Below are 25,380 nucleotides of genomic sequence, written 5' to 3'. Positions count from 1 at the left end.
CTCACTTACAATTGTGGTATGAATGTTTAAAATATTTTCCTGAAGCAAGTCAGTGGTCTAAGTCATTGAACCCTGTCCATATTTATCAAACATTTCGCATCTGTACAGCAGGGACAATTTTTAGCTGAAGTTTGGTGCTATCTTAAATAGTTGTGTTTGTGACTCTGAATGAAAGAGGATGACATACTCCTTTTCGTACCCTACTGTGGCAAGAGATTTGTCATTCTGATACAAAACCCAAGATATTCAATGAACAATACATCCTTTCAGCCACATCTTGGATATCATTGTATGAAAATTATCGAGGAAGTAAACTATAACAAAGTTTTGTCTTGCTTTTAAGTATACTGTGCAGCAGACTAGCTTTTTTGAGACAAATGGTCATGTGGTGATAAATTAGTTGGATTTTAAGGTGCCACAGGACTTTTTTGTCCCTTTGGCATCAACAGAAAAGCACAGCAGCTCTTCTGGAATCATGCATACAAATTCAATACACAGAATGACTGAGGCATTTTCTTAGATGCATCACTTAAATTTGTACACACAGTTTGCAGCACGTGGGCAAACCCATTTACTGCCTTCCTGCCTCTGGTCCTTCCTTCACTCATAAGCATCACTGATACTCGATTCTCCACACCTCAAAAACTATTCCCATCCCTAGGAGTTTTTAAGAATAAAACTTTCCACTTTCACCAGACCAGCTGAAACTATTCACAGACAATTAGTTATTGAATTTTCAATTCAGCAGCTAGGATGCTCATAGCAGCCCATGGCAGCTGAGGGCAGTGGTGGAAGTTTACAAGCAGGCCGGCTGGTGGCAGAGGATACAGAAATTAAAATATATAGCATGTAGGATAATGAGCGGAGGATGGATTTATACTTATCCTGAGGCAAATCTTACTGATGAGGAAGTTTCAAATTTGTAAGACTAAAATTGACAACTGACCTTTAGCACCACTTATGACAAGTCCCAGTTCGGCACACACTGATACGCAGACAACTTCGTGGTCGTGACCAGTCAGAACGGCTCTGGGAGCAGGATAATCACCTAAAACAGATGCCACACAAAAAAGTAAGACATCTCACGTAAAATATAATCCATCAGCAACAAATCAGATTCAAACTGGCTTTGTAACTTTTTATCTTTTGTTGAACCCCTGTTTCTCCACCGATTGGCTCACTCCTTGTTGGGCTTGAGCTAAGAGTTCATAATGTCCTTTTCTATATTCTCAGAAGCAACATAAAAACAGTAGGCTTTGTAATACCTTCTGGGGGAAGGATCTCTCTGGTATTAACCTTCTGTATAGTCAAGAATAATAAAATCTTTGGGGCAAAACTAGAGAATGCCAGATTTGTCCATTTCAGTTTCTTTTCCCGGTCCTGAGTTCAGTTCCTCACATTTCCACATCAATTTGCTAAACATTTTTTTATAGAATTTCATAGACTCACACAATCATAGAATTGTAGAGTTGGAAGGGACCACAAGGGTTATCTAGTCCAGGAATCTTTTGTCCTGCATGGAGCTAGAACCTATGACCCTGAGATTATGAATCTTGTGTTCTACCAACTGAGCCATTTTATGCATCTTTGCATATAATTTTGCCTAACATACACACTTTTGCAAAGCAATTCCTTCATCTACATTCCCCCAATCTATGCTTTTTAATGCACACTTTACATGCATTTTCATAGACATTCCTTGGCTGGAGAACTGAATCGCAAAATTCAGACAAATGTGAAATTTGAAGTATAGCTGTGTTTCAGTTTCTGTATTGTTTCAGGAAGTGGTAGATTCACCTTCAAGTGCAAACTGAACTGAATTTCTCCTACATCTCTGGGCAAGACTAACATTTCCTTCTTGTTTTCCTTCCTAAGATTGGATTAGACATTACGATCCCTGCCAAGGTGAGTTGTTATGGTCTTCTCCATGAGAACTCACTTGCAGCGAGGAAACAATGAGAGAGTTCCTTGGGTAATGGCCAGCAGTGGCCAGCTGCGATATTCTTAGAAGATGGAAGAGGGGTTTTGAATTTTGATACTGGTTAGTAACTATATTTCTTTTGTTCTTATACTATGCTTCTTCATGAAGCACAAAACTAACTAACTAACTTACTTACTTACTATAATCACTTATAAGACAGGTGGTGTGTTCTAATATTTTAAAGTCCAGCTATGAGATTTAGAAATGTAAGCATGGTTTGAAAATAAATATTGTATTGCAATGTACATTCATATGACACTAGGACCAGAGGTTTTAGGGAAACACCTTTTTTAAATAACAAAAAAAAACCACAAAAAAAACCACAATAAAATGCTAGGTACTATAATTTGCACCAAAAAGAAAAAGAATAGATTGAAAAGAATTATTTTAAGCGGCACAGTCAACACACTTATATTTATGATGCAGGCAGGATTAGTCTGCAAGACTTTGCCACTCCAAGCAACTGCAATTTTCCAGAGGATGTGGGTGCAAATCTAAGATCACTTGCAACAGGGCACACCTGTTACTTTGCCCAATATATTGGTGTGACCACTTGTGTCCAATGTGCTGTCTAACCAGGCTGCCTAATTATGGATGGTGCCTACCCTGGTTTCACAGCACCTTGGTTGGTGCTTATTTAGTGCTATTTAGTCACTTATAGACTGCGTTTCATTGCAAAAGCAAGGCAATTTGCAAAATAAAACCAGTTTTATAAATAACAATAAAACATAAACCAGAATATTCAGAGTTCAGTAATGCAACTAGAAAGGAAATTCTGTTCACATTTTTGTGTGTGTCACATTCTTTCTTACTTAAGCTCTACAGGAATATGTTGGCAGTAATATTATGAAGGGTCAAATTACTATGAAAACCATGAAAGTTTCTGGCCAAGATGTGGGTCAGGCTCTGTCAAATGTTCCCAAGCTGGAATAACTGTGCTGGGTTTTCCTGCTTTCTATTAAACTTTGTCATGTGTGGGTTTCTTGGCTCAGTCTGGTCCCATAGGGTGTGGAATGATCTTTCAAGGCTTTGGAATATGGAAGATCTTGCTTCAATGAAGTGAGTTAGAAAAGCCAAAAGGCAGGATCCTTTCAGAATGGGTCAGTTTTGACATTAGGTCAATAGGTGACTTGGGAGGGACTCCTCATGTTAGTACTCCACCTGCATGACCAGTATAAGATTAAAGTTATGCACTCAGGTGAAAGGTCAGCTCTTCAGTGAACCCACCACATCCACATGCTACAGTTTGATCAGGTCTCCCACTGTCCTCCCATTTCTCTTGATACCGGAGAACTTCAGCTTTGTACATTTTGAATATGTTATTTGGGTCATGATTGCAATTAGCATGCTCTATTTGGTTATGTAAATAGCAGACTCAAGGAAGCTTGAACAGCCCAGGGCCATGGGGATAGAAGGGAGAAACTATCTCTCTCTCTCTCTCTCTCTCTCTCTCTCTCTCCCCCCCCCCTTGACAAGTCTCCCATTTTTGAAGCTGCTATTTGCATTTCAGTGGAAGCTTCCACTGAGATCAAAAGAGCCTTCTCTTGAAATGTAAATAGGAACTTCAGAGAAGCCCTTTTTTTGTAAAACCATGCAGGAGAGAAAGAGTTAAAACTTCTCTGCCCACCTCTTCATAATCCTAAGGTTGTTCAGACATCCCCACAGTTGTTACTTAAACAACAACAACAACAACAGCAACAGTTATAGTTACAGGTAGGTAGCCATGTTGGTCTGCCATAGTCGAAACAAAATAAAAAAATTCCTTCCTTAGCACAAAAAAGCTCATACCAATAACAAACTTAGTTGGTCTCTAAGGCGCTACTAGAAGGAATTTTTTTATTTTGTTTCAACAACAACTGTGCATGTTAATTGCACATGCACAATGTCATGTGGTATCTAGTTTGCTGTTTGATCCATGCTTGAGTTGATTTAAATGTACATTAATTGATGTGCAGAAAGAAATTATGATTTTTGAAGTACTGTACACTAAAGACATAGGAGAGAGTATAAAGGAATGATACTATGCCGCTCCCACACTGCCCCCTGACAGCTTTTCAGTCATATATTAATTGTAAGCGTAATTCTGAAAATGGCCACTTTCAATGTGTTCCTATGTGCACTTTGGGAAACATTCTGGGTGGTATTCAACTAAGTTTTACGCAGAATAAATCCATTAAAATTAATGAACATGGCTAAGTTACAGTCATTAATAAAAATAGGTCTACTCTGAGTAAAACTTAGTTCAATACCACCCCCCAGGTTGAAAAAAACCCAAAAACCTAAGATTTCTCCACATGTGTAATAAATGCACCCATAGCTGACTTCACTTGCACAACAGGATTAAGTTTGCAAGGGGAAGCATACATTTGGAATTTCTTAAGTCTTAATGTATCACTTTTCAAGCAAAAAAAGAGTTGTTTAGAAACAGGTTTTGTTGTATGTCTCAGATTATCCACCACTTGCAATAAATTAAACTCAGTCCAAACCTCCATTTCAAAATAAACAGATACATGTTTGCCATGGAGAACAAAGACCCATATGCGCTTAGAAAAGAGCCAGAGAAGAACAAGGTTATTACAGAATTTGGGGTGTACAGGGAGACGATAAGGAAAAGTGAGAGTAGTTTCCCTGTTGTGAAATAGTATACAGGACTGGCACCAGCATTGTCTGAAAGGATTGTGTGTGTGCGTGACAGTGAAAACGAGAAGGAAGCTAGGAAAGACTCTGCAATACATATGTTCTGTGTCTCTGGGCAGGATGTGCAAGGTTTTGATAGGAAGGGGCCGTTTCTGTGGTTTACTGCATGTTTTGTTGACTCTGTATTGCTAGCATAAGGGAGATGGAGGTGGAAAATAGAAATTATGTAAAGGAATGATGCAATCCTCTGAAAGATGTTTGCATCCTTTCACCTTTCCTGACACAACAGCCCGTTACAGGGAACGACTACAATGAATGACTGCAATTTTTAAAAGTCTAGTGGCATTTGTGCATATGCTACGTGAAGCATTTGATTAGAGATGGGCAACTTGTTCAGCACAAAGAGTCATATAGGAAACACATCAGGAGACAAAGAGTCTCGGCTCAATTGCATATTTCAGAAAGATGCTAAACTACAGCTGGCAGAGGGCTTGAACTTATTCTACAATATTCTTATTTTGAAATTGCTATTCTCAAATGTGAATTACTTGAGTTGGCCCTTGAAAAACCTTGAGAGTTTTTTTGACAGTTGAAAGGAAAGCAAAGAAAGGCAAACCAGCCTATTATCTCTATTATGCATGATTCTGGAATACCAAACACACAGTTCTCATTGAAGCTGCAGGTTATCTATAATTAAATTGAATCTGTACTGTGATCCACTTCATTTGCCAAGGCAAGAGCCCACGAGGACCAATATGGTCCTTGAAAACAAATTTTTAAAGAAATCCTAGCTATACTATGCTTTCCAAAGCCTTTAGAATCAATCATAGCTTTGCAATAACAGTGAGTATCATTTCACCCTTTAGGGACAAATGAAAGAAAATACAGTTTTAATCAGAGATATAGTCTTCCAACAAAGCCACTGTGTGGGGGAGGAAATCTCACCCCACATTACATTTCACTGCAAAAGGCAGAATGTCATGGACCTTAGCAATCATTCACAATCCAGTAAAATATTCTGTCACCAGCACATCACCACTGATAGATGCAGCGAGAGGTTAAAGGCTGTGGCACCAGGGGAGCTGCAGGTGAAACTTGACCACTGTGAATTGAAACAGCATCACTTTGAACTCACAGTAATTTCCCCAACGTGGCACCTCTGTATTTGCAGTAGAATCACTTCAGGGCAAAATGATAAAATATACGAGACCAAGCTACCAAAACAGTTCCCTCAATGTAGTTTAAAATAAGATGCTCGCTTTTGTTCTCCGCAATTGACATAATATGTGATTTGATTTCTGTGGAAGACCGAACGTCTTCCAATTCTAAACAGATAAATATTATTAATCTTTTTTTTTATTCTGAGATGTGCTTGTTTCCTTGCAACCTAATATTTCAGGTGCAATGGAAACCTCTCTCTCCTGCCGCATCCCAGTTTTAGTAAGCACAGTAGCACACTGCCAAAAGTACTATGGGAACCGTTGTTTTAAAAAGCAGGAGTCATCAAAGCATCTCATCCTTGGCAGAACAGTTTTCTTGTCTGAAGGAAACCAAGAGCACTGAAAACTAAGCATTTATACAGTCACCTATAGACCAGGTAGAGGTAACAAAAGATCCCGAGGATCAAATCCCAGGGAAGAAGCACTGTTCCTTACTTTTCTCTACAACAACCTACCTGTGGGTAAGCAGCCTAGATAACCAGCAGGCCTGACATTGCTATTCCTATTCTAGTCCAGGAAAGTGAAGGCTCTGACACATGAAAGCACTTTAAAAATGCAGCATATAGCAAACAGGTGTGTGTTCCTGGCTCCCTCCATTCCCCATGTTTCTTCTGCTCCCTTACTTCCCACACCTGCAGAATGGGCAGATACCCATTCCAATTCCCTGTGCTGTTTTTTTGGGAGGAGAGGGAGGTCACAGCAGGATTTGCTGCCGCCGCCACCACCTCTCCTCTAGGAATCTCTTTCCTATTTTCATTGTGAGTGATGGGCTGGAAGAGAAGCTATTCTGACAAGAAATCCAACAATGAACGCTGGGAATGCCATCTTGTGCCTTGTTACAAGCCATGGCCTGAAGTGGGTTTGCACCTGCCCTATGACTATTTCTTGGGCTCTGATAGGAAGCTCCCTTAGGCCCTGGGGAGTTAATTTCTGTGTCCCTGCTCTTGATAAGCAGCTGAAAGGTCACACCAAACCTGGGATTGCATCTGTCCCTCAATGGACAGGAAATAAGGCATACAAAATTCACATGGCTATATTTTTGTGGGAAGAAACAGTGAAATACAAGGGGCATAAGCATGTGTGCAAGTCTGACTGCAAACACAGATATGTGAGTCTATAACTGTGTGACCCTTTTCATTAAGCAATCAAAAGTCATTTTACCCCTGAGTTGGCCTAACACAGTTTCAATGTGATTTTGAAGAAACTACACTGCAAACAACAGATCTGAGTGTGCAAACAAAGCCTGCTGTACTAGCCACCTCTCAAATAACATAAAGTCAGAAGAAATAAAATGTACAGATGCAGGGGATGTTTTAAGTCTAATGATCCTCTCCTTCCAATTTATTTAGAGAGTCTTTTAGATTTGAAATATTTACTTACAAGTGACTTAAAATACCTTGAAAAGTGTTATTCAAAAAAATCAATGTTGCTCTCTCCCTGGAATTCTTTATAGACACATTTAGTATTTCCAATGCATGGAGCTGTTTACTACAGTCATTTATTGAAGTACTGAACTTTCCCTTTAAGCATATGTAAAATGTGTCAAGTGATACAAAATGCACTTCAGTGTCTTTAAGGGATATTTCCTATAATTGGTCCACAAACTGAGCTTTGGACTGGTTGACACAACACGCTCATGGTGCTCAATGCAAACACGGCCAGGGAAAGCAACGTTAACTAACACCTCTGGTGACTATCTGGTATGTAATGAGAAATGTCAAGTCCCAAGATCAATGAAGTTTCAGACTCTGGGGACACAACAGGAATAGCATTGATCCTTTTAAAGAAACCAGTCAAAGGCTGAACGCAATATATTGCACAGATAGGCTCAAGAGGATAAGCGGCCAAGTCCAGCATACCTACATGACAAAAAATTCAATCAGCTCTTAGCACAAGCTGCTGGCTCCATTCTCCTTCTTTTCATGCAAGGAGAAGGTTCCAATTAAAGTGTGCAAATTAATTTTTATCACTTCCAAATTAGTTTCTGAATTTGTGTCGGTTTCAGAAGAAAACATCTGTCCTTCACTTTCGTTGTTGCAATTTCAGCTATTTGGGTATTTGCTCAAAGATTCAGATTTTTTCCTCAACCTTTGTTTTTTGTTTTAAATGTTTGTGTGTGTGTATGATACAGCAAGTCATCTATTTAGTGCAGTCTAGAGAGGCAAATGAAATGATGCACATTCATAGTCAGAATTAGATTCACCAAGTTATGGAAATGGTTTAGGTGGAACAGTTTAGTAAATTGTATAATAAACACCTGTTTTCTCTAACTATTACTTTGCATAGCCTGATCCAAAACAGTATTTGGCACAGTGATCCAGGATATCAGCACTTCACATGCCCCAACTTTTACAGGCAGTGGTAAAGGTAAAGGGACCCCTGACATTAGGTCCTGTCGTGACCGACTCTGGGGTTGCGGCGCTCATCTTTATTGGGTGAGGGAGCAGACATACAGCTTCCAGGTCATGTGGCCAGCATGACTAAGCCGCTTCTGGCGAACCAGAGCAGTGCACAGAAACGCCGTTTACGTTCCTTCCGGAGCGGTACCTATTTATCTACTTGCACTTGACGTGCTTTCAAACTGCTAGGTTGGTAGGAGCAGGTACCGAGCAACTGGAGGTCACCCCGCCGACCTTCTGATTGGCAAGTCCTAGGCTCTGTGGTTTAACCCACAGCGCCACCCAGGTCCCTTACAGGCAGTGGACCCTACTCCAAATACTGTACCCTCCTATCATGAAACCTCAAACTGCAATCTGCACACAAGGGCAAAAATGAATGGGGCTGGGGCATGGAAGATGCTGATAATCTATACAGAGCAGCATATTACAATAGTTCAATGCTGTAACAGATTTGCCCGTCCTGTTGTGGCAAAAGCCAATACAGATTGCTAGTCCTAAATAGCTTGCAGCCGAACTCCCTCCATGTGCTACACAGTCCAGAGCATCAAATTTGTTACTTTAAAAAATGTGAACTCTTTTCTGCTGGAAATTTTCAAATGTAAGAAGCTTTCAGGGGTTCCAGCTCCAGGAAGCCAAGCCCTCCCCCCCCCATATTTTTGGGTAGGAGCCAGCCCCACAATGTCCACAAACTGTGGAGGTGAAGCATGGAGCTGATTGCAACACAACTCCAGTGGGCTGCTCCTTCCCCTCCTCCTTCTGCTGTGGCCCACCACAGGTTTGAAACAGCCTTCTGCTGGTGGTGGTGCCAAGAGGAGGAGGAGGAGGAGGAGAAGCTGCCAGCCATGAAGCCGCTGGCTTGTTGTTGTTGCTGGTTGTTGTGCACATTAACTGGCACGTGCTAATACCCCTCATAGTGCAATTCCATATATGTCTCTTTGGAAGGGTTCAGTGGGACTTGTTCCCAGTCCCAGGTAAGTATTGTGCATAGGATTGCATCCACAGTCTCATGAATAGCAGAAGAACTAGCAATGGGGCATCTTAACAATGTACCGTATTTTTCGTCCCATAGGACGCTCCGTCCCATAGGACGCACCTAGTTTTTTTGGGGGGAAATAAAGGAAATTTCCCCCCCTTTATTTCCCCCCCAAAAGCAGGTCGGGGAAACCGAACCAGGTCGAGGAACAGCGGGATGGCGGCGCTGCACCTCCCTGCTGTCCCCCGAGCTTGTGGGGCTGGCTGATGCCTGCCCGGCGTGCGGGGCGCTCTGCTTCAGTGCGCCCTGCCCGCCGGGCGGCAGGCTGCTATCCACAGTGTGGGGAGCCCTGCGGGGAACTCCTACAGGGCTCCCCACGCTGCGGATGTCTGCCCGGCGCGAGGGGCGCTCTGCTTCAGGGCGCCTCTCGCACCGGGTGGCAGGCTGCTATCCGCAGCGAGGGGAGCCCTGTGGGGAACTCCTACAGGGCTCCCCATGCTGCGGATGTCTGCCCGGCACGAGGGGCGCTCTGCTTCAGGGCGCCCTTCGCGCCGGGCGGCAGGCTGCTATCCGCAGTGAGGGGAACCCTGCGGGGAACTCCCGCAGGGCTGCCTAGGCTGCGGATGTGTTCCCAAAGCGCCGGGCGCTCTGCTTTCAGCGCGCCCGGCGCTCCGGGAAACAAGCTGCTATTCGCAGCCTAGAAAGCCCTGCGGGAACTCCCGCAGGGCTGCCTAGGCTGCGGATGTCTTCCTGAAGCCTGGAGAGCGAGAGGGGTCGGTGCGCACCGACCCCTCTTGCTCTCCAAGCTTCAGCGAAAGACTGCATTCGCCCCATAGGACGCACCCAGATTTCCCCTTCATTTTTGGAGGGGAAAAAGTGCGTCCTATAGGGCGAAAAATACGGTATATGCAACTAATTTAGTTTCTCTTTTAGAAATGATCATAACCAAAAATGTGGAGGTGAAGCATGTGTCATGTGTACATGCACATGTATGTGAAATTTCAAAATACAGGTTTACAAGTGCTGATTTACCAAAATAAGGAAAGGAGAGACCCTCCTTTATATGATTTTCTGAAACAACTGAAGTTCCTTTTAGTAATTGGATGCACTGAAGCTGAAATTGATAATTAACTGTCTTTCAGCTTAAAGGATCATTAAAAAGTCAAGCACCTAGCCCACATAATTACTGTAACCTGACATTTTTCTTTTGAATTCCTTACCTCCTTATGCTCTGTGATATAAAATATCTTATCTGTGTCTCCAGATGACAGCTTTTGAGAAACTAATCCTTTTCTGAAAATATCATCTGCATCTTCCTAGAGATTCATTTTAAAGATGTTAACTAATTGGATTTAACCTACACTGTACATCTCACTTTCATTTTTCTTACAAGATAAGCCCTAATCTCCTGGCAGTAAATGTACAGGAACTGTAAATGTTACAAAGAAATATTTCTTAATATAACTGCTCTGTTGACTTAACACTGTGTTGCCCAGTTTAAATATAAGATCTGGGGCTGACCATACTGCCATCACAAGTGGTGGATACAGCCACTAGTAAAATAAGTGGGGAAACCCAGTCATACGTCAACAATGACAGTATCAAGGAAGTATGATGGAATTAGTTGGGTAGCACTACAACCTTCATGAAATATCAACAGATCACCTTGCTGGTTCTGTGGCATGGCAAATGAAGAGGGCCATATATATTGTTCCTGCACTCGTGGCCAGATGTTTTGGACTACAACTCCCATCCAGTACAGCCAGCATGGCCACTGATCAGGGATCATGGGAGGTGTAGTCCAACAATATCTGGAGAGCACCAGTTGGCTATGCCAGCTCTAGAGAAAAGTGCTGGGTTACCAAATATGCAGAGTAGCACCGGACTATGGGCTGCACACCTTTTAGGGGCCCTGCGACGAAGGTTAAAATATATTGATTTGATCTTGAAAGAAAATTACAATCAATGTGATCCCACTAGAGTGTGTGCATGAGGGGGACCCCAAGATTTTGACTGCCACAGGGTTTAATTTGGCACTGCTGGAGAGATCATGATGGCTGAGGTAGTGGGGGGGGGGGTGGGAATAGAACAAAGCCACAACAGGAAGATGAACAGTCCATGTATTTTCAACAAACCTCTGCAAATAAGTAACATTCATTGTTGGATTTTGCCTGTAAAGTCAATTGGATGACTCAAATATTTAATTTTACATATATGTGTGTGAATTATATATATATATTTTTAAAAAAGGTTATAAGAAATTCTGCAAAATACAAAGCTATATGACTTATACTTGGGGACAATTTGAAAAAGCTACTTAAAATGTTATTTAGGCTCTATAACTGCTTGCTCTGTTCTTCCCAAAGTGGCAAGCTATCTGGTATTATGCATATTATTTTTCCTATTTGATTTTTAACTTTTTAACAAACATGTAGCCCACAATTTATGATTACTATAAAACAGTGCTTACAGAATGCGTACAAAGTTTTACTGTCATTCTAAATGTAAAAATTGATGATTAAAGGCAAACACTACATACATGCATACATAAACTACAGAAATTTATGAACTTACTGCTATTTGGATTGTCACCAATGATATGATGTCGGCCACTCCAGTACCACAGCAGTAATGTAGCATCCCGAGAGCCAGAGACTATGTAGCAGTCTCCGCCGATATAAGATTCTGATCTTGCAAGGCAAGTGACTACATCCCAGTGGCCAAACACAATCTGAGTTAGCTTGCCTACAACAAAGAAATTCTGTGTTACTGATGTTTTTGTTTTAGAGCATTACAAATAGAAATGCAAATAACTGTAATGCAAGGCCTACCTGTTTCTGTGGAATAAACTCGAAAGCTCTTGTCCCAGAAACCACAGATAAGAATGTAGCGATTATCAGCTGTGACCACAAAACAATGAGCATTGATCTGAATGCTTTGATCCACAAGATCTGTGATTTGCCGTTTGTTCACACCAGAATTATTAGCTGCCGAAAAAGAAAAAGCATTTTCACCATTTTATTTTGGGAAGATGGACTTAATGGTAACATGGTTGTCCCAAGGTTTTAGATATCTGAAACTAATAGAAGTAGAAAGAAACATCATAAAACTGGGAAGACAAAATGGCCATAGACTCACAACCAACCTCACAACCCAGAAAAGATTAACATGCCTTCAGACCAAATAGTTCCTGATGATGCATGTCTCAGGCTCCGAGGAAGGCAAAAAGACTTCTAGGGCTACTGATCAATCTGTCTCAGAGGAAATTGCTTCCTTATCTCAAAACCCACCCTTAGTTTATTTCAAAAATTCCCCTCTGAGCTACCCAAACCTCTTGTCTCCAGGGCTGGAATCATATGACAGCTAAGTTTATAGTGGCTAATTTAAAGCATTCTGCAGGCAATTCTAACCATATGAAGGTTTGTCCATTTGTAGTCCTTGGCCAAGTGGTAAACATGGAAGCTAAGGGCATCATAATGACTGGCTCACTGCATGGCCTTAGGGGAGAAAAAAGTATTGTCTTTCCTTCAGGTTAGAACCAGAATATGAGCACTTTTTATGTATCCACTATGGGGTAAACAGTTGTGTGATTCCACCCCAAATGTGGTAGGTTTTGATTTCCAGATGAAGGGGGATGTGGAGAAGAAGCCTTAATTTGCCCCATGTAGAAGGCATCCAACAGGCTTTATGGAATGCAAACTTTTTTCCCCATTTCCAGCTCATACTACAATACAGTTTCCCCACCCCACCCCATCAACCCCTCTAGTGAATTATCCTAAAGTAAAAGAAAATACACCAAGGAAACATGTAAGTCTTTATTATTGGGTCAGATCTGTGCAACTTGGTTCATAAGCTGAGGGAGCAGGCTGATGATTGAGAAAGATTGCTTCATTGATCTGTTGCACATTGTATCTTGCTGACTGGAAAGGTTTCTTCACTGACACCTGCCTTTGTTTTCTTACACCTACATACCTATACGATGGGGAACCAACTCAAGCAGTTTACATTTAGGCACCAAATTATTCAGGATGATAAAATCCCAGCAAACTGTACTGTTTTCTCAAACAGGGTGCATAACCAACAAATGAGATTTGATGCATACCGGAACAAACAAACAAGAAATAAATTCTAACTTCAAGCGCACATAGTTGAGATATAAAATGGCTTTGCCAACCAGAAAAGAGTTCTTGGGCTTATGGCAGCTCAATGAAAATGTCATTTCAGTATGCAGCAAAACAGATGGGCCACAGATTTAGGGCAGACTTCTTCACACAATGCATAATTAATTTGCAGAGCACATAATGCAGTGATGGCTACTACATTTGATAGATTTAAACAGGGAATTTAACAGATTTATGTATGATAGGACTATCACTGACCACTAAAGGGACAGGTATATGGAACTTGAATATACACTTCTGACACCAGTTGCTAGAGGCAAAGAAGCAGGGATAGCTGTTATTTCTTTGATATTAAAAACGGGAGTGTTTTTTCATTCTTTAAAGCCAGGGGTGGACAGTAATTGCTGTCAGAAACAAAGGACGCTTCCTTATACTGAGGCAAACCACTGGTCCATCTAGCATAGAATTGCCTGCTCTGACTGGCAGCAGATCTCCAGGGTTTCAAGCAGTAGCTTTTCCTAGAAAAAGGAAGAATTGAACTAGGGACCTTCTTCATGCAAGGCGGATGCTATATGGTCCTTCCCTCCTCCCTGAAGTCTTCTAATTCATTATGAAGCACATTCAATATGTTTTGAAAACATCACATTCTAATAAACAGATACTTTATATTCCCTGGCATACCAATCAATGGGTCCATTTCAATGGGAAGATGATGAGCTTGATCCAAAGAGTATCCTGGGGCTCCCCTGAGGCCTACATAGTAAAGGAGAGAAAAAAGCCAGTGAGAACTGTACAAGTATTATTTCACTTCGCTTTAATGGGTCTGCACTGCAGGCTGATCATGTTCCTATTTTTTACCTCTTCAGGTTAAAAAGATGTTGTCCTACTTTGAACAACAAGAAATCAAGGGAAGATGCACAAATATTTCAAAGTAGAAAAATGGACACCATTTTGCACTACCTTCTGGCCTTGAGCCCACTATGGCCTCCTGGTTTCTTACTTGTTCCTGGAATGTTCCACTTTTCCTTAGGACATCCCTATTTTCATTGGAGAAATGTTGGAAGGTATGGAGTTATCCGACCCTCAAGCCGTCTAAAGGCAATCCTACATAGGGAAGGTTTTTTAATGTTTAATGCTTTAATATTATTATTTTATATATATAGGAAGCTGCCCAGAGTGTCTGGGGCAACCCAGTAAGAAGTGTGGGGTATAAATATTAAAATTATCATTATGAAATGGGACATCCCCATTTTCATCGGAAAAATGCTGGAGGGTATGGGAATGCTGATCTAAACTGAAGTTGAGACAGCAGACTATTATAGCAAATTGGTAGGATGCCACTCTGTAAACATTATCCCCTAGGCTTTGAGAGAAGAGGGAGGCCATATGCCACCAGGCCACTGAAAAACAGTGTTCTGGGCTCCCTTTCCCAGGGAAGTGCTGCTTAAAGCAGAGGCAGGAAATCCTTTTCAGCCTAAGGGCCACATTCCCCAGTGGACAATCCCCCAGAGACAAAAGTGACTCCTAGTAGACTACATTGCAGCTGGGCAAAAGTCAGAGGTTGCCTCACTCACATACCACGGATCTCTCCATCCTCATTCTAGGTAGGTAAGAAGGACCATCATTGTTTGAAGAGACATTTAGTCAGGCAAAAGTACTCAGAAGGATTGGCCTGTGGGAGAATAGGCAGCCTGGAAGTGTTCTCAAGGAGGGTCTCCCAAGCCTGAGGGTCTCTACCCTTGGGCCTACAGCAAAGGTGTTCTGGACAAAATGGCTTAGAAAATCAGGCAAGAAGGGGATGATTGGGCCAATGATACAATAATATTTTGTTACAGGATGGAGTGGTTCCAGTCAACCTGAGAGAGTGGCAAGACCATTCCTGAAGAAAACTACGCTGTATCCAAATAGCTATTTTTAGACCAGTGGAGTGCATTGCTATCAGTGCTGCTGGTGATATGTACTTCTGATGAGGCAGTGAATGTGCTGAAACTGTCTGATTGTGATAGTGGACTGGACAACAGCCAACAAACTCAGGCTTAATCCACAGAAGACTGAGATGGTGCTAGAGGGGTGTGCAGCCTGCTCTAAAGGGGCACACAATCACTCAAAAAGCTTGTCTGTAGTTTGGGGGTCCTTCTGAAGCAACTGCTGTTGCTTGAGGCACAGGTGGCCTTGGTGGTGAGGAGTGTCTTAAACTAGCCTAGGCTGGGGGCTCAACCACAACCCTGTCTGGACAGGCATAACCCGGCTGCAGTAATCAATGCTCTGGTAACCTTAAGATTGGATTACTGCATGTGATTTATGCGGGAGTGGCTTTGAAGAAGTAACAGCTAGCGCAGACAGACTATACTGCCTACAAGCTCAGGGTTAATTGATCATGTAACATTGCTTTTGGCGCAGCTGCACTGGTTGCCTGTACATTTCCAAGCCTCATTCAATGCGCCTCTCCAAATATGAACCTTTGGTTGTGATGTGTGGCCCTCCTCTGGGTGCATTCTCAGAGGGTGGAGACCACTGGAAGGTCTTTTCAGTTGTAGCTCCTTGCTTGTGGAATGCTCTCCCAAGTAAGGTCTGCTTGGTGCCAACATTAACATCCTTTCAGTGCCTTTTCTCCTAAGCATTTGACGCATCACAATAAATGTTCTGATGTTTATTGATGAAATGTTTTCTGCTGCTGACGTTTCTGCTGTTTTGGTGTGTCTGTGTATGGGTTGCTGTTGTGGTTTTATTCAATAAATAATAATAATAATAAAGAATTTACTTGAATGTATTGTTTCTGATTTTATGCTAGGTTTTTGGCTCTAAACTGTGGACTAGAGATAGATACCGTATTTTTTGCTCTATAAGACGCACCAGACCACAAGACACACCTAGTTTTTGGAGGAGGAAAACAAGAAAAAAAATATTCTGAATCTCAGAAGCCAGAACAGCAAGAGGGATCGCTGCGCAGTGAAAGCAGCAATCCCTCTTGCTGCTCTGGCTTCTGAGATAGCTGCGTAGCCTGCATTCGCTCCATAAGAGGCACACACATTTCCCCTTACTTTTTAGGAGGGAAAAAGTGAGTCTTATAGAGCAAAAAATACGGTAATCCTCAGGGTCCCTTCCAACTCTACAATTCTATGTTGCTTAGAGAGGTTTTGTAGTAAGTAAACAACAACAACAACAACAACAACAACAACAACAACAACAAGTATAGCAATAGTCCAAATAACATCTATTTGCAACTAAAAGAATTCTTTGTGGAAAGTTCAAGACAAACTCTCTTTAGGGAGACATACCTACTGTGTTGTGCCATCTATTCACTGCAAAAAGTCGGCTGCAAGTCACAGTTACCACGGCAGGAATAGTAAGATGCGGAAGCGTGTTGGCCGCCACATGTGTGACAGGAGAATTTGATGGAAATTTGAGAACCATTATAACATCCTGCTGCATCTGATCTTTAAACATAAGTGGACTCTGTGGAAGGAAACACTGTTGAGTAGAAAGGAGAAGAGAGCAGAAGAAAACAGAAGGGATAACACAATTAGTGAAGAGGTCTGAGGGGAAAATAAGGTTAAGCGAATCAGGAAGCATTTGCACATACAGGGGGAACAATGTTATATGCACATCTAAGCTACAAGAACAGGACACCAAAACTAGCAAAGCTATTGGTGGAGCATTACACAGGGGGAAATAGAGAAGAGGTATGGTTAAGGTCCATTGGGTTATCATTACAGGGTGTGAAATGATAAAGTCAGCATTAACAGAAAGAATATCTCAATAGTTACAGCACTTCATATAGTGACAGTGTCAATCAAACAGAAGCACCACTTACATCTTTCATAAGGTTTACATTACATATAATGCAGCGGCTGAAAAACAACCAGTTAACAGTTTCATAGAAGCCAATGGCAACACTGATTTTAATGGCACCCACAGCACAAAAAAACCTACACATTTTAAGAAGAAATATTGGACTCTGTTGAAAATGGCAGCCCCATGTGCATTATGTGGTAAGTATGCATGCATGCATGTGTGACTACTGTTTCAAAAATATTTTTTTTAAAAAAAATTCTAGTGTGGCTCCCCAAGCCCATGGAAACCCACGGACATCCCTTAGGTTCTTTAGGTTGGAGGCACATGTGTGGATAAGTATATAAACAGCTATTTTTGTCTTTGAATAACAAATAAATAAAATGTTTGAAAACTAAGAGTGATGAGAACACTGCTAATGAAATTTGTTTTCAGAAGCATTATGCATTCTAAGTTGACATATAGGATTTTTAACAATCTTGTCCTTAATCTAACAATGTAAACTGCTTTTTATATTAAATAAAAGATTTCAGAGAGCCTTGATGACTGTTTTTAACCGCCTTCAATTTCAACCTGAAGATTGCCACTTGTCCAGTTTTAATTTTAATTTGTTTGAATTAATTGTGGGATATATCTTAATTTATTGATCGCTTGTTTTATGCATTGTCTTACTTGTATGATGTTAGCCGCTCTGAGGCCAGCTTTGGCCGGGGAGGACGGGATATAAATAAATTTATTATTATTATTATTATTATTATTATTATTATTATTATTATTATTTAAAATGGGGAAAGTTCAGTGCTGCCAAAATTATTACTTATACTATGTTTCCTCTAAGTTTTTTTTTTTAAAAACTGTCAAAAACACTATACTTTAGAATTTACTGAAACTTTATTTAAAAAATCCTGATAGTTATGATGTTCCAAACAAAGAGCAAAAATAAAAACAGATCTCATTGTTTCCAGTTTTAGGTGAATAATGGATTTCTTCTTCTTCTGGAATAAATACACAAAAGAATGGATAGGAATGATTTGGGAGTTCAAACTGAAGTTAAAAGTGCACACTGTGTCCTCTCCAGAGAGTGGGCTGGAGGTTTCCCACATGATTTGAACTACAATTCCTCACTTCTGACAAGTAGCCAGTGTTCATAAATCACATAAATCATTTCCTAATGCTGCATTCTCTTCTTGCAATATGATCCCCACCATAAGAAAATCTGGGCTTTTTTATTTTGCACAATAGTATTCATCAAATACATATTCATGATGATAGGGACTTGTTAAAAGAAAACCAAGGAATTGGGGAAAACAAAATCTGTGACTGTCAAGCCACAAATTTACCATTATAATCATGCAATTTATCTGCACAGAGTAAAACATACAGTGTTTGTGGGGAACTCAGGGCACATAAAGAGGAAGTGTTACTTAAATTGGTATTTTATGACCTATAAAGGATCCTCTGATTCAGAGGAAATAAATTCCCAACAAGCAGTTATATCTCACCAGGTGCATGGCAGAGCTCCGAGGCGGATGTGGCTCAATAAGCAACTGAGATGGCGTCTGTCCAAAGTTCTGTATCTGTGCCTCCATGGCCTGCAGGGAAAGGAGAGTGATTGTCATAATCAATATGCATCAAAGAGATAGGTCAACACACTCCTTGACAATGCAAGCATATCCCAAGTCAGCCATGAAAAAAGTCCAGAAAATTCACCGGGTGCTCTTCTCCCAGGCTGCAGACTCATCCAAGTGTTAGTATTTTGTAGACAAGCTTTGCTTCTCCTTTCAAGCATGCTTCAGTTAACCAACTAACCATTCCTATTTCAAGTAGCTGGAAATGCATGTGAAAATGTTAACCTGTGAGGACATGCAGTTAAGGTCTTGTGAGATTTCTCTGCACTAAATACAGCATGTATACCTTAATAAAGTCCTTTGTAAGGAGGAAAGTATGAGGATCCCTAATAAAATAAGCTTCTGGAATCTTAAATGAAAAAAAGAAAAAGAAAATGTGAAATAATTTTTTGGGGAAAACACAAATCTAAAAATAAAAATACAACGATTTACAACAAAACTAACAATTACAAATGATTCATATATCAACAACAAGGCATAAGTGTGGAAGATCAAGTATGCTACGAAAACTATTTAACGTGACATGCTTATGTGAGTAATTTTGGTGTGCTTTGTTCTCACTAAGTGCATGCTTTTCTAACTAAGAATATTTAGCTCTGCCCATGATTTGGTCCACATTGTTATAAAATTTATTTTAGAAATTAAAAGGAGCAATTTAAAGCAGAAGTAGAACTTTCAAAAAATTTCAAAAAAAATATATTTATTCTAGAACAAAACCCAGAAAACTGATCTTAAATCATTTTTTATAGTGGCCATTCCCATTTGGCTTCAGACTTGGATTTAGTACCAAAACACCCAGGGATTTGAAGTGTGATGCCATCAATATGCTGATGACACTCAGCTTTCTCTCTCTCTCTCTCTCCATTTCACATGAATTGGAAGAGGCTGTGCAGGTGCCTAGAGGCTGTTATGGACTGGATGAAGGCCAATAAATTGAGCCTGAAAATACAGAGGTGCTGTGGGTGAGTGGTTCCTTTATGTGGATTAGGGAAATGACGTGTTTTGGGTGGGGTTGCATTTGCCCCGAAGGATCAAATCAGGCTTAGGGGTACTACTTCCTTGATTCTAAGCTGGTATTTGAGGCTCAGGTAGCTTCAGTGGCAAGCTACACCTGGTTCTCCACCTACAGCAGGACCTGGCTTCAGAGACTTATGCTCTAATAACCTCCCTAATGGACTCCAATAAGTGCTCTATGTGGGGCTAGCCTTGGAAATGGTCCAGGAGATGCAGCTGGTGCAAAATGCAGGACAGTGCCACCACTTCTTAAAGCATTGTAGTGGCTGCTGGTCAGCTATTGGGCTAAATTCAAGGCTTTGGTACTGAAGCACAAAGCCCTGAATGGCTAGGGGCTAGAGCTGCCCCTCTTGCAAGACTTACTATGAGATCAGTGGGGGGGGGGGGCTTGCTGGTGGCACTGTCAATGGGCAAGGAAAAGTCTTCTCCATGGCTGTTGCCACGTCAAGTGCAGGGCCAAGAAACACTAGGGAGGGGGAACTCTTAAAATAATGTTAAATTCAGGATCAGTGGGACCCCACATTTGCCTAAATGCCAGTTGCTGATGCTGGGCTCTCCTTCTCCTCCAAGTCATTGGTTGTTTTTTAACACCAATGGTTCCAATTAACAACCTGCATATATTGAACATAGAAAACTAGATGTGCTCTTTGTGTAGTAGGATCCATTCCTTCTGCACTGTGTGTGTTGTGTGAGCATTGGATTTGGCCTTTTACCATCCCGCATGACATCTATTGGAGAAGTCAAACACTGAAACAACAATATATTCTCCAGAACTTAAATAACTTAAATTATTTAAAAAATATATTTTTCAGAAACTTCTTTTTTAGACATCAGCATTTTATCATGCACATTCCTGTGGAACCAGACTGCTCCCCCCTCTCTGTGTTAAATATTTAATCATAAGAGTGTGTGAGGAATAATACAAATGTTTAATGCCAAACAATGTCTGTTGAGGATGCAAAGGTTTCCAGAAAAAGCTCTTTTGATAAACAATTCAAGCAAATAACCCTTATTTTCAGTAGTCTGACAACATTAAGGCAATTTTCTTGTGCTTTTAAAGCATCATTTTGAAATAAAAATGTTATATTGAGTATCTATATTAATCATGGACATTCATCTGCCACTTTATATAGTAATGGCTTAAATAATGTTTCTTTTCTTTTGCAGATGCAGCAGAGAAATGAATTAAATCTTGCAAAGTGCTGCCGGGCTTTAATTTACACATTTGCTTTCAAGTTGACCAGTCTTTGGCAAATTCTGATTATACAGCTACAACTTCAGTTTACACCAATGCTATTGATTTTGCCTCCTTCTTCAAACAGATTTATGTTAACAAAGAGGGAGGTTGAAAACAGCAGTAACTTCTAAATAAGATAGGTTGTTTAGATTATAAGAGATGGGCACTTAAATTTATTCTGTCAAAGACAACCATTATTTTACAGCTAAATACATCTTATTTAGTATGTACTCAGTGGCTTTTTACCACCTGATTTTCTATACAGAGGAGTCAATGATAACCCTCTTAATTTTCAATACCCATATAGGCTGCAAATCAGGCATAGCTATCAGCTTCTACTTGCCAAGCTATTATATGCTAATATAAAGATAGCACCAGATATTACTGTTTATGTTGGTCTAACTATTGTTATCTATCACAAGTATCAAAATATTTTTGAATTAACATTCTCAAGGAAGGGAAAATGCCAGAGAGAGGTGATCTCATGTTTACATATACCTGTCAAACTAGACAAATACAAATTTCTTCCAATTCCTACATGGACTGGATACAGAGAAGGTATTTGTAATTCAAAAGGAAATTGTCTCCTAAAGTTACACTAATTAATTAAAGACCAGATATTACCATAGCTTTGTGATCTTAAAAGTAAACTGACCTACATCTTTAGTACAGTTATCGTTGACATTTCAAGTCACAATCAAGAGTTTTTTCACATGCTTAAACTGGTTTTGTTACATGTCTGATTGCTGTTAACACTGTTAGACCACGTCTTTGACACCTAAAATACAGCAATTGTAATCATCTTGACACATGATAACTGATAATGATTCCAGAGCCTTTTTATTGTCCATTATTTCATAGAATTGGCTAAAGGAAACATCATAGATGCAATCAGTTTTGAACCCACATGATACATGAAATGAAAAACATATGCTATGCTAACACATTTTGGGTTGGGTCCTGACTAAGTTAATTGCTCCTTTACGTTTCACGGAAATCAATGACCAAGTTAGGTGCTACTTAAGTCCCATTGCCTTAAATGGAAATGAAGGCTGCATACACGCCACACATTTAAAGCACATGGCTTCCTCCAAAGAATCATGGGAACAGTAGTTTACCTTCTGCAGAGATATAATTCCCAGCAGTTCCCAGGGTTCTTTGGGGGAAGTCATGTGCTCTAAATGTGTGGCGTGTACAAGCATTTTAGCCTAGCTCATTTAGACATACTTTAGCATGTCTTTTGGTATACATATAAATTAATCTACAATAAGAATGAACTGCAACTGCCATAATTCTTGACCATCAGCCATGCTGGTTGAGGCTGATGGGATTCCACTCTGCTCCACTGGTATGTCTTACAAATATGGGCGTTTGTCACTTATACATGTCATTTGGGGGCGGGTTTCTTTCTCCTTTCTTTTTCCACTTGTATTCCACTTGTATACACTTTCCAAGTGTATTATCAGGGCAAAGTCCCACTTAACAAACCCTAATTATAAAAAACAACAACAGAAGTTGGCAGTCATATGGGTGTCCATTCAGCACTGACATTATATCAAAACCCCATACAGTGGTACCTTGGGTTAAATACTTAATTCGTACCGGAGTTCTGTTCTTAACCTGAAACTGTTCTTAACCTGAAGCACCACTTTAGCTAATGGGGCCTCCTCCTGCTGCTGTGCCACTGGAGCACAATTTCTGTTCTCATCCTGAAGCAAAGTTCTTAACCCGAGGTAATATTTCTGGGTTAGTGGAGTCTGTAACCTGAAGCATATGTAACCCGAGGTACCACTGAATATAAAATGCAGCTTTGGTGTTATTCAATAAGGAATAGCAGGAAATCTATCTGGCAAACAGAGCTCCAGATGCTTTGTGGTTATACCACACCTAAGACAACATCTGCACTTCAAGCACTTCAGGGAACATTCTGGTTTACCTCAAGAAAAAAAGGGGGGAAGGAAGGTTCATCTATCTTTCTTATCCTCTGCATTTGTCAGTCCTCCCCTCTTAACGGCCTGCTGTCCTTCCCTCATCCTGCTTTTCATTTTTCTCCCTACGCTATCTGATGGCTCATTCTGACAATGATATTTCCGAAATGGATACAATACCTCTGTAGCCTCTTAAAAATTATGGAACACCTTCCCTATGTCATATTCACAGCCAGGTAGCAATAGAAAGATAATGCCAGGCTCACAAAATCCCCATAGCACTAGTGAGAACCATAGCAACATCTTTTTTATTTCTCCCACGGCATTTCATGTGATCTCCATCTGGCCCTTTTGAAAAGTCTGATCACAATGTAAAAAAAAACTCATTTTATTCACCCTGTAGCTACAAAAAGAAACTGTTTTCAAGAATTAAGTGTGAGTTGCACCTCAAGAAAAACAAAACCAGCTGACTACAATCAGTAGTGGATTTATAGGTATGAACAGCAGTAGGAACCCGTATGGCTGGGGGCACTCAAGATCTCAGTATACATCATTAACTGAGGGGATACCCTTGAAATGTCACTACAAACGGAAGTGATGAGTGTGAAAAAGATAAACATGAGGGGGAGGTGGATAACTTATGGAGAATTGATAGTAAGAGGGGGGGGAATGGAAAATGAAGACTTATGAAGAGGTGAAAAAATTTGTTTATGATTGGTTGCACTACTACCAGATTAGTGAAATGTCTAAAAGAGACTGTAAAATGTGTGGATATGAAGGAAAAGAATCAAAATTTCAAATAGAGGTATTGAATAATGAGTATAAAAATTTGTCTAAAATGTATAGAATGTTGTTGGAATGGCATACAAAAGATGAAGAGGTGAAATCAGTAATGATACATTGGGCCAGAGACTTTGGCTATAATATACAATATGATGATTGGATGAAATTATGGAATGAAAGGTTAAAATTTACGGCGTGTACCGCGTTGAAGGAAAATGTAATGAAAATGGTATATAGATGGTACATAACGCCAGTTAAATTAGGTAAAATGTATAAAACATGTAACAAGTGTTGGAAATGTAAAGAAAAAGAAGGAACTTTCTATCATATGTGGTGGGAATGCAAAAAGGTGAAAGGCTTCTGGGAAACGATATATAAGGAATTGAAAAAGATGTTGAGATATACATTTGTTAGAAAACCAGAAGCCTTCTTACTAGGATTGGTAGGTAATGAAATTAATAGAAAAGATTGTAAACTTTTCCAATACGCTGTAACAGCTGCAAGAATACTTCTGGCACAAAGATGGAAGCAAGAAGAAATTCCAACTGTGGAAGAATGGAGAATAAAACTGACTGAATATGCGGAATTGGATAAACTGACTGGGAAGATTCGATATCAGAAAGACCAAAAGTTTATCGAGGACTGGGGGGAATTTACAGATTATCTGAAAAGCATATGTGATGCACAGACAACGCTTGTTGGTTTTGAAGAGTCTCTGTGAAAAATTAAGAAATATTGTAAAAAAGAAAGTAGGAGAAAAGAAGAGGAATGGTTAAAGGCAATAATAAGTTCAGAAATGCGTTAACAATAGAAATTTTAACGAAAGATTGGCAGAGAAACTGAGGGAAGTAAAAAATTGATGAATGTGAGAGTTAATATGAGTTGATTGTATAAAAATGTTTGGAAAATGAATAAAAAATTATTATAAAAAAAAATGAAATGTCACTACAAACAATTGCCATGTCATTGCTGGATTCTAATTTGCTGTGGTTTCCACTCTTCATTTTTCCTACTTCCTGATTAAAATATAGTTGCTGTAGAACACAGACATGTTCTTTACTAGAACTTGCCAGAACTTTCTCCTGTTCATGGTTATCTTAAGAAGTGTCTAGAAAATCCAGTAGTAACTAGGGGTATTAAAGCAAGTGAGAAATCTGGCTGTGGTTTATTTCACCTGTTATTTATGTGTTATGAAAAAAATACTGTTTGATAATATAAGAGTAAAAAGGCAGCCCATGTTATTAATTAACTGGTTCTTATGCATTTAGCTCTGTCATACTTTTAGTCATACATAGGTGAACCAAAAGAGCTCCTCAAAAGGACTGCATAAACCATAAATCCAACACTGACTACAATCCACTGAAGAGTATGTGTGTCATCTAATCTGTATGGGGGCTTACATAGAAGAAGTGCTTAATGGCTTGTTCCTGCTGCTTTGTGACCATGAATGCTGGAAACATTTGTAGATGAATGCTGACACTCCTTGCAATGCTTCAGGTTAAGAACAGTTTCAGGTTAAGAACGGACCTCCAGAATGAATTAAGTTCTTAACCCGAGGTACCACTGTCCAGGATTGCTTTCAGACGGCTTGGGGGTTGGATAACTCCATACCCTCCAACATTTCTCCAATGAAAATAGGGACATCCTAAGGAAAAGTGAGACATTCT

The 25,380-nt window shown here is 40.2% G+C and overlaps 1 protein-coding gene and 2 long non-coding RNA genes across 5 annotated transcripts in view; 2 read left to right on the top strand and 1 right to left on the bottom strand.

Moving 5' to 3' along the window:
* The window catches only part of NBEA (neurobeachin), a 357,769-nt gene that overhangs the window by 5,252 nt on the left and 327,137 nt on the right, over window positions 1–25,380 (bottom strand). For 2 of the 3 annotated variants that reach the window (XM_079973312.1, XM_079973310.1), the window contains 6 exons: window positions 18,626–18,715; window positions 16,610–16,802; window positions 14,013–14,084; window positions 12,042–12,197; window positions 11,785–11,955; window positions 947–1,048 (listed from right to left, as the gene is read on the bottom strand). In XM_079973312.1, coding sequence (XP_079829438.1) covers window positions 947–1,048; window positions 11,785–11,955; window positions 12,042–12,197; window positions 14,013–14,084; window positions 16,610–16,802; window positions 18,626–18,715 — 784 coding nt within the window. Of the gene's footprint in view, window positions 1–946; window positions 1,049–11,784; window positions 11,956–12,041; window positions 12,198–14,012; window positions 14,085–16,609; window positions 16,803–18,625; window positions 18,716–19,037; window positions 19,101–25,380 lie in introns of all 3 variants that reach the window. The other variant, XM_079973311.1, reaches the window with a different exon arrangement.
* On the top strand, window positions 12,210–15,937 carry LOC307215198. The gene is made up of 2 exons (XR_013838373.1): window positions 12,210–12,990; window positions 14,198–15,937. It is a non-coding gene; the product is annotated as an uncharacterized lncRNA (long non-coding RNA).
* Window positions 19,644–21,056, top strand: LOC307215188. Its single transcript, XR_013838362.1, has 2 exons — window positions 19,644–19,713; window positions 20,933–21,056. It is a non-coding gene; the product is annotated as an uncharacterized lncRNA (long non-coding RNA).

The sequence above is a fragment of the Podarcis cretensis genome (assembly GCF_951804945.1).
Source record: "Podarcis cretensis genome assembly, chromosome: 4".
NCBI classification, from domain to species: Eukaryota; Metazoa; Chordata; class Lepidosauria; order Squamata; family Lacertidae; genus Podarcis; species Podarcis cretensis.
The sequence above is the reverse complement of the archived record's forward strand: the minus strand, read 5'-3'. Positions and strand labels throughout refer to the sequence as shown.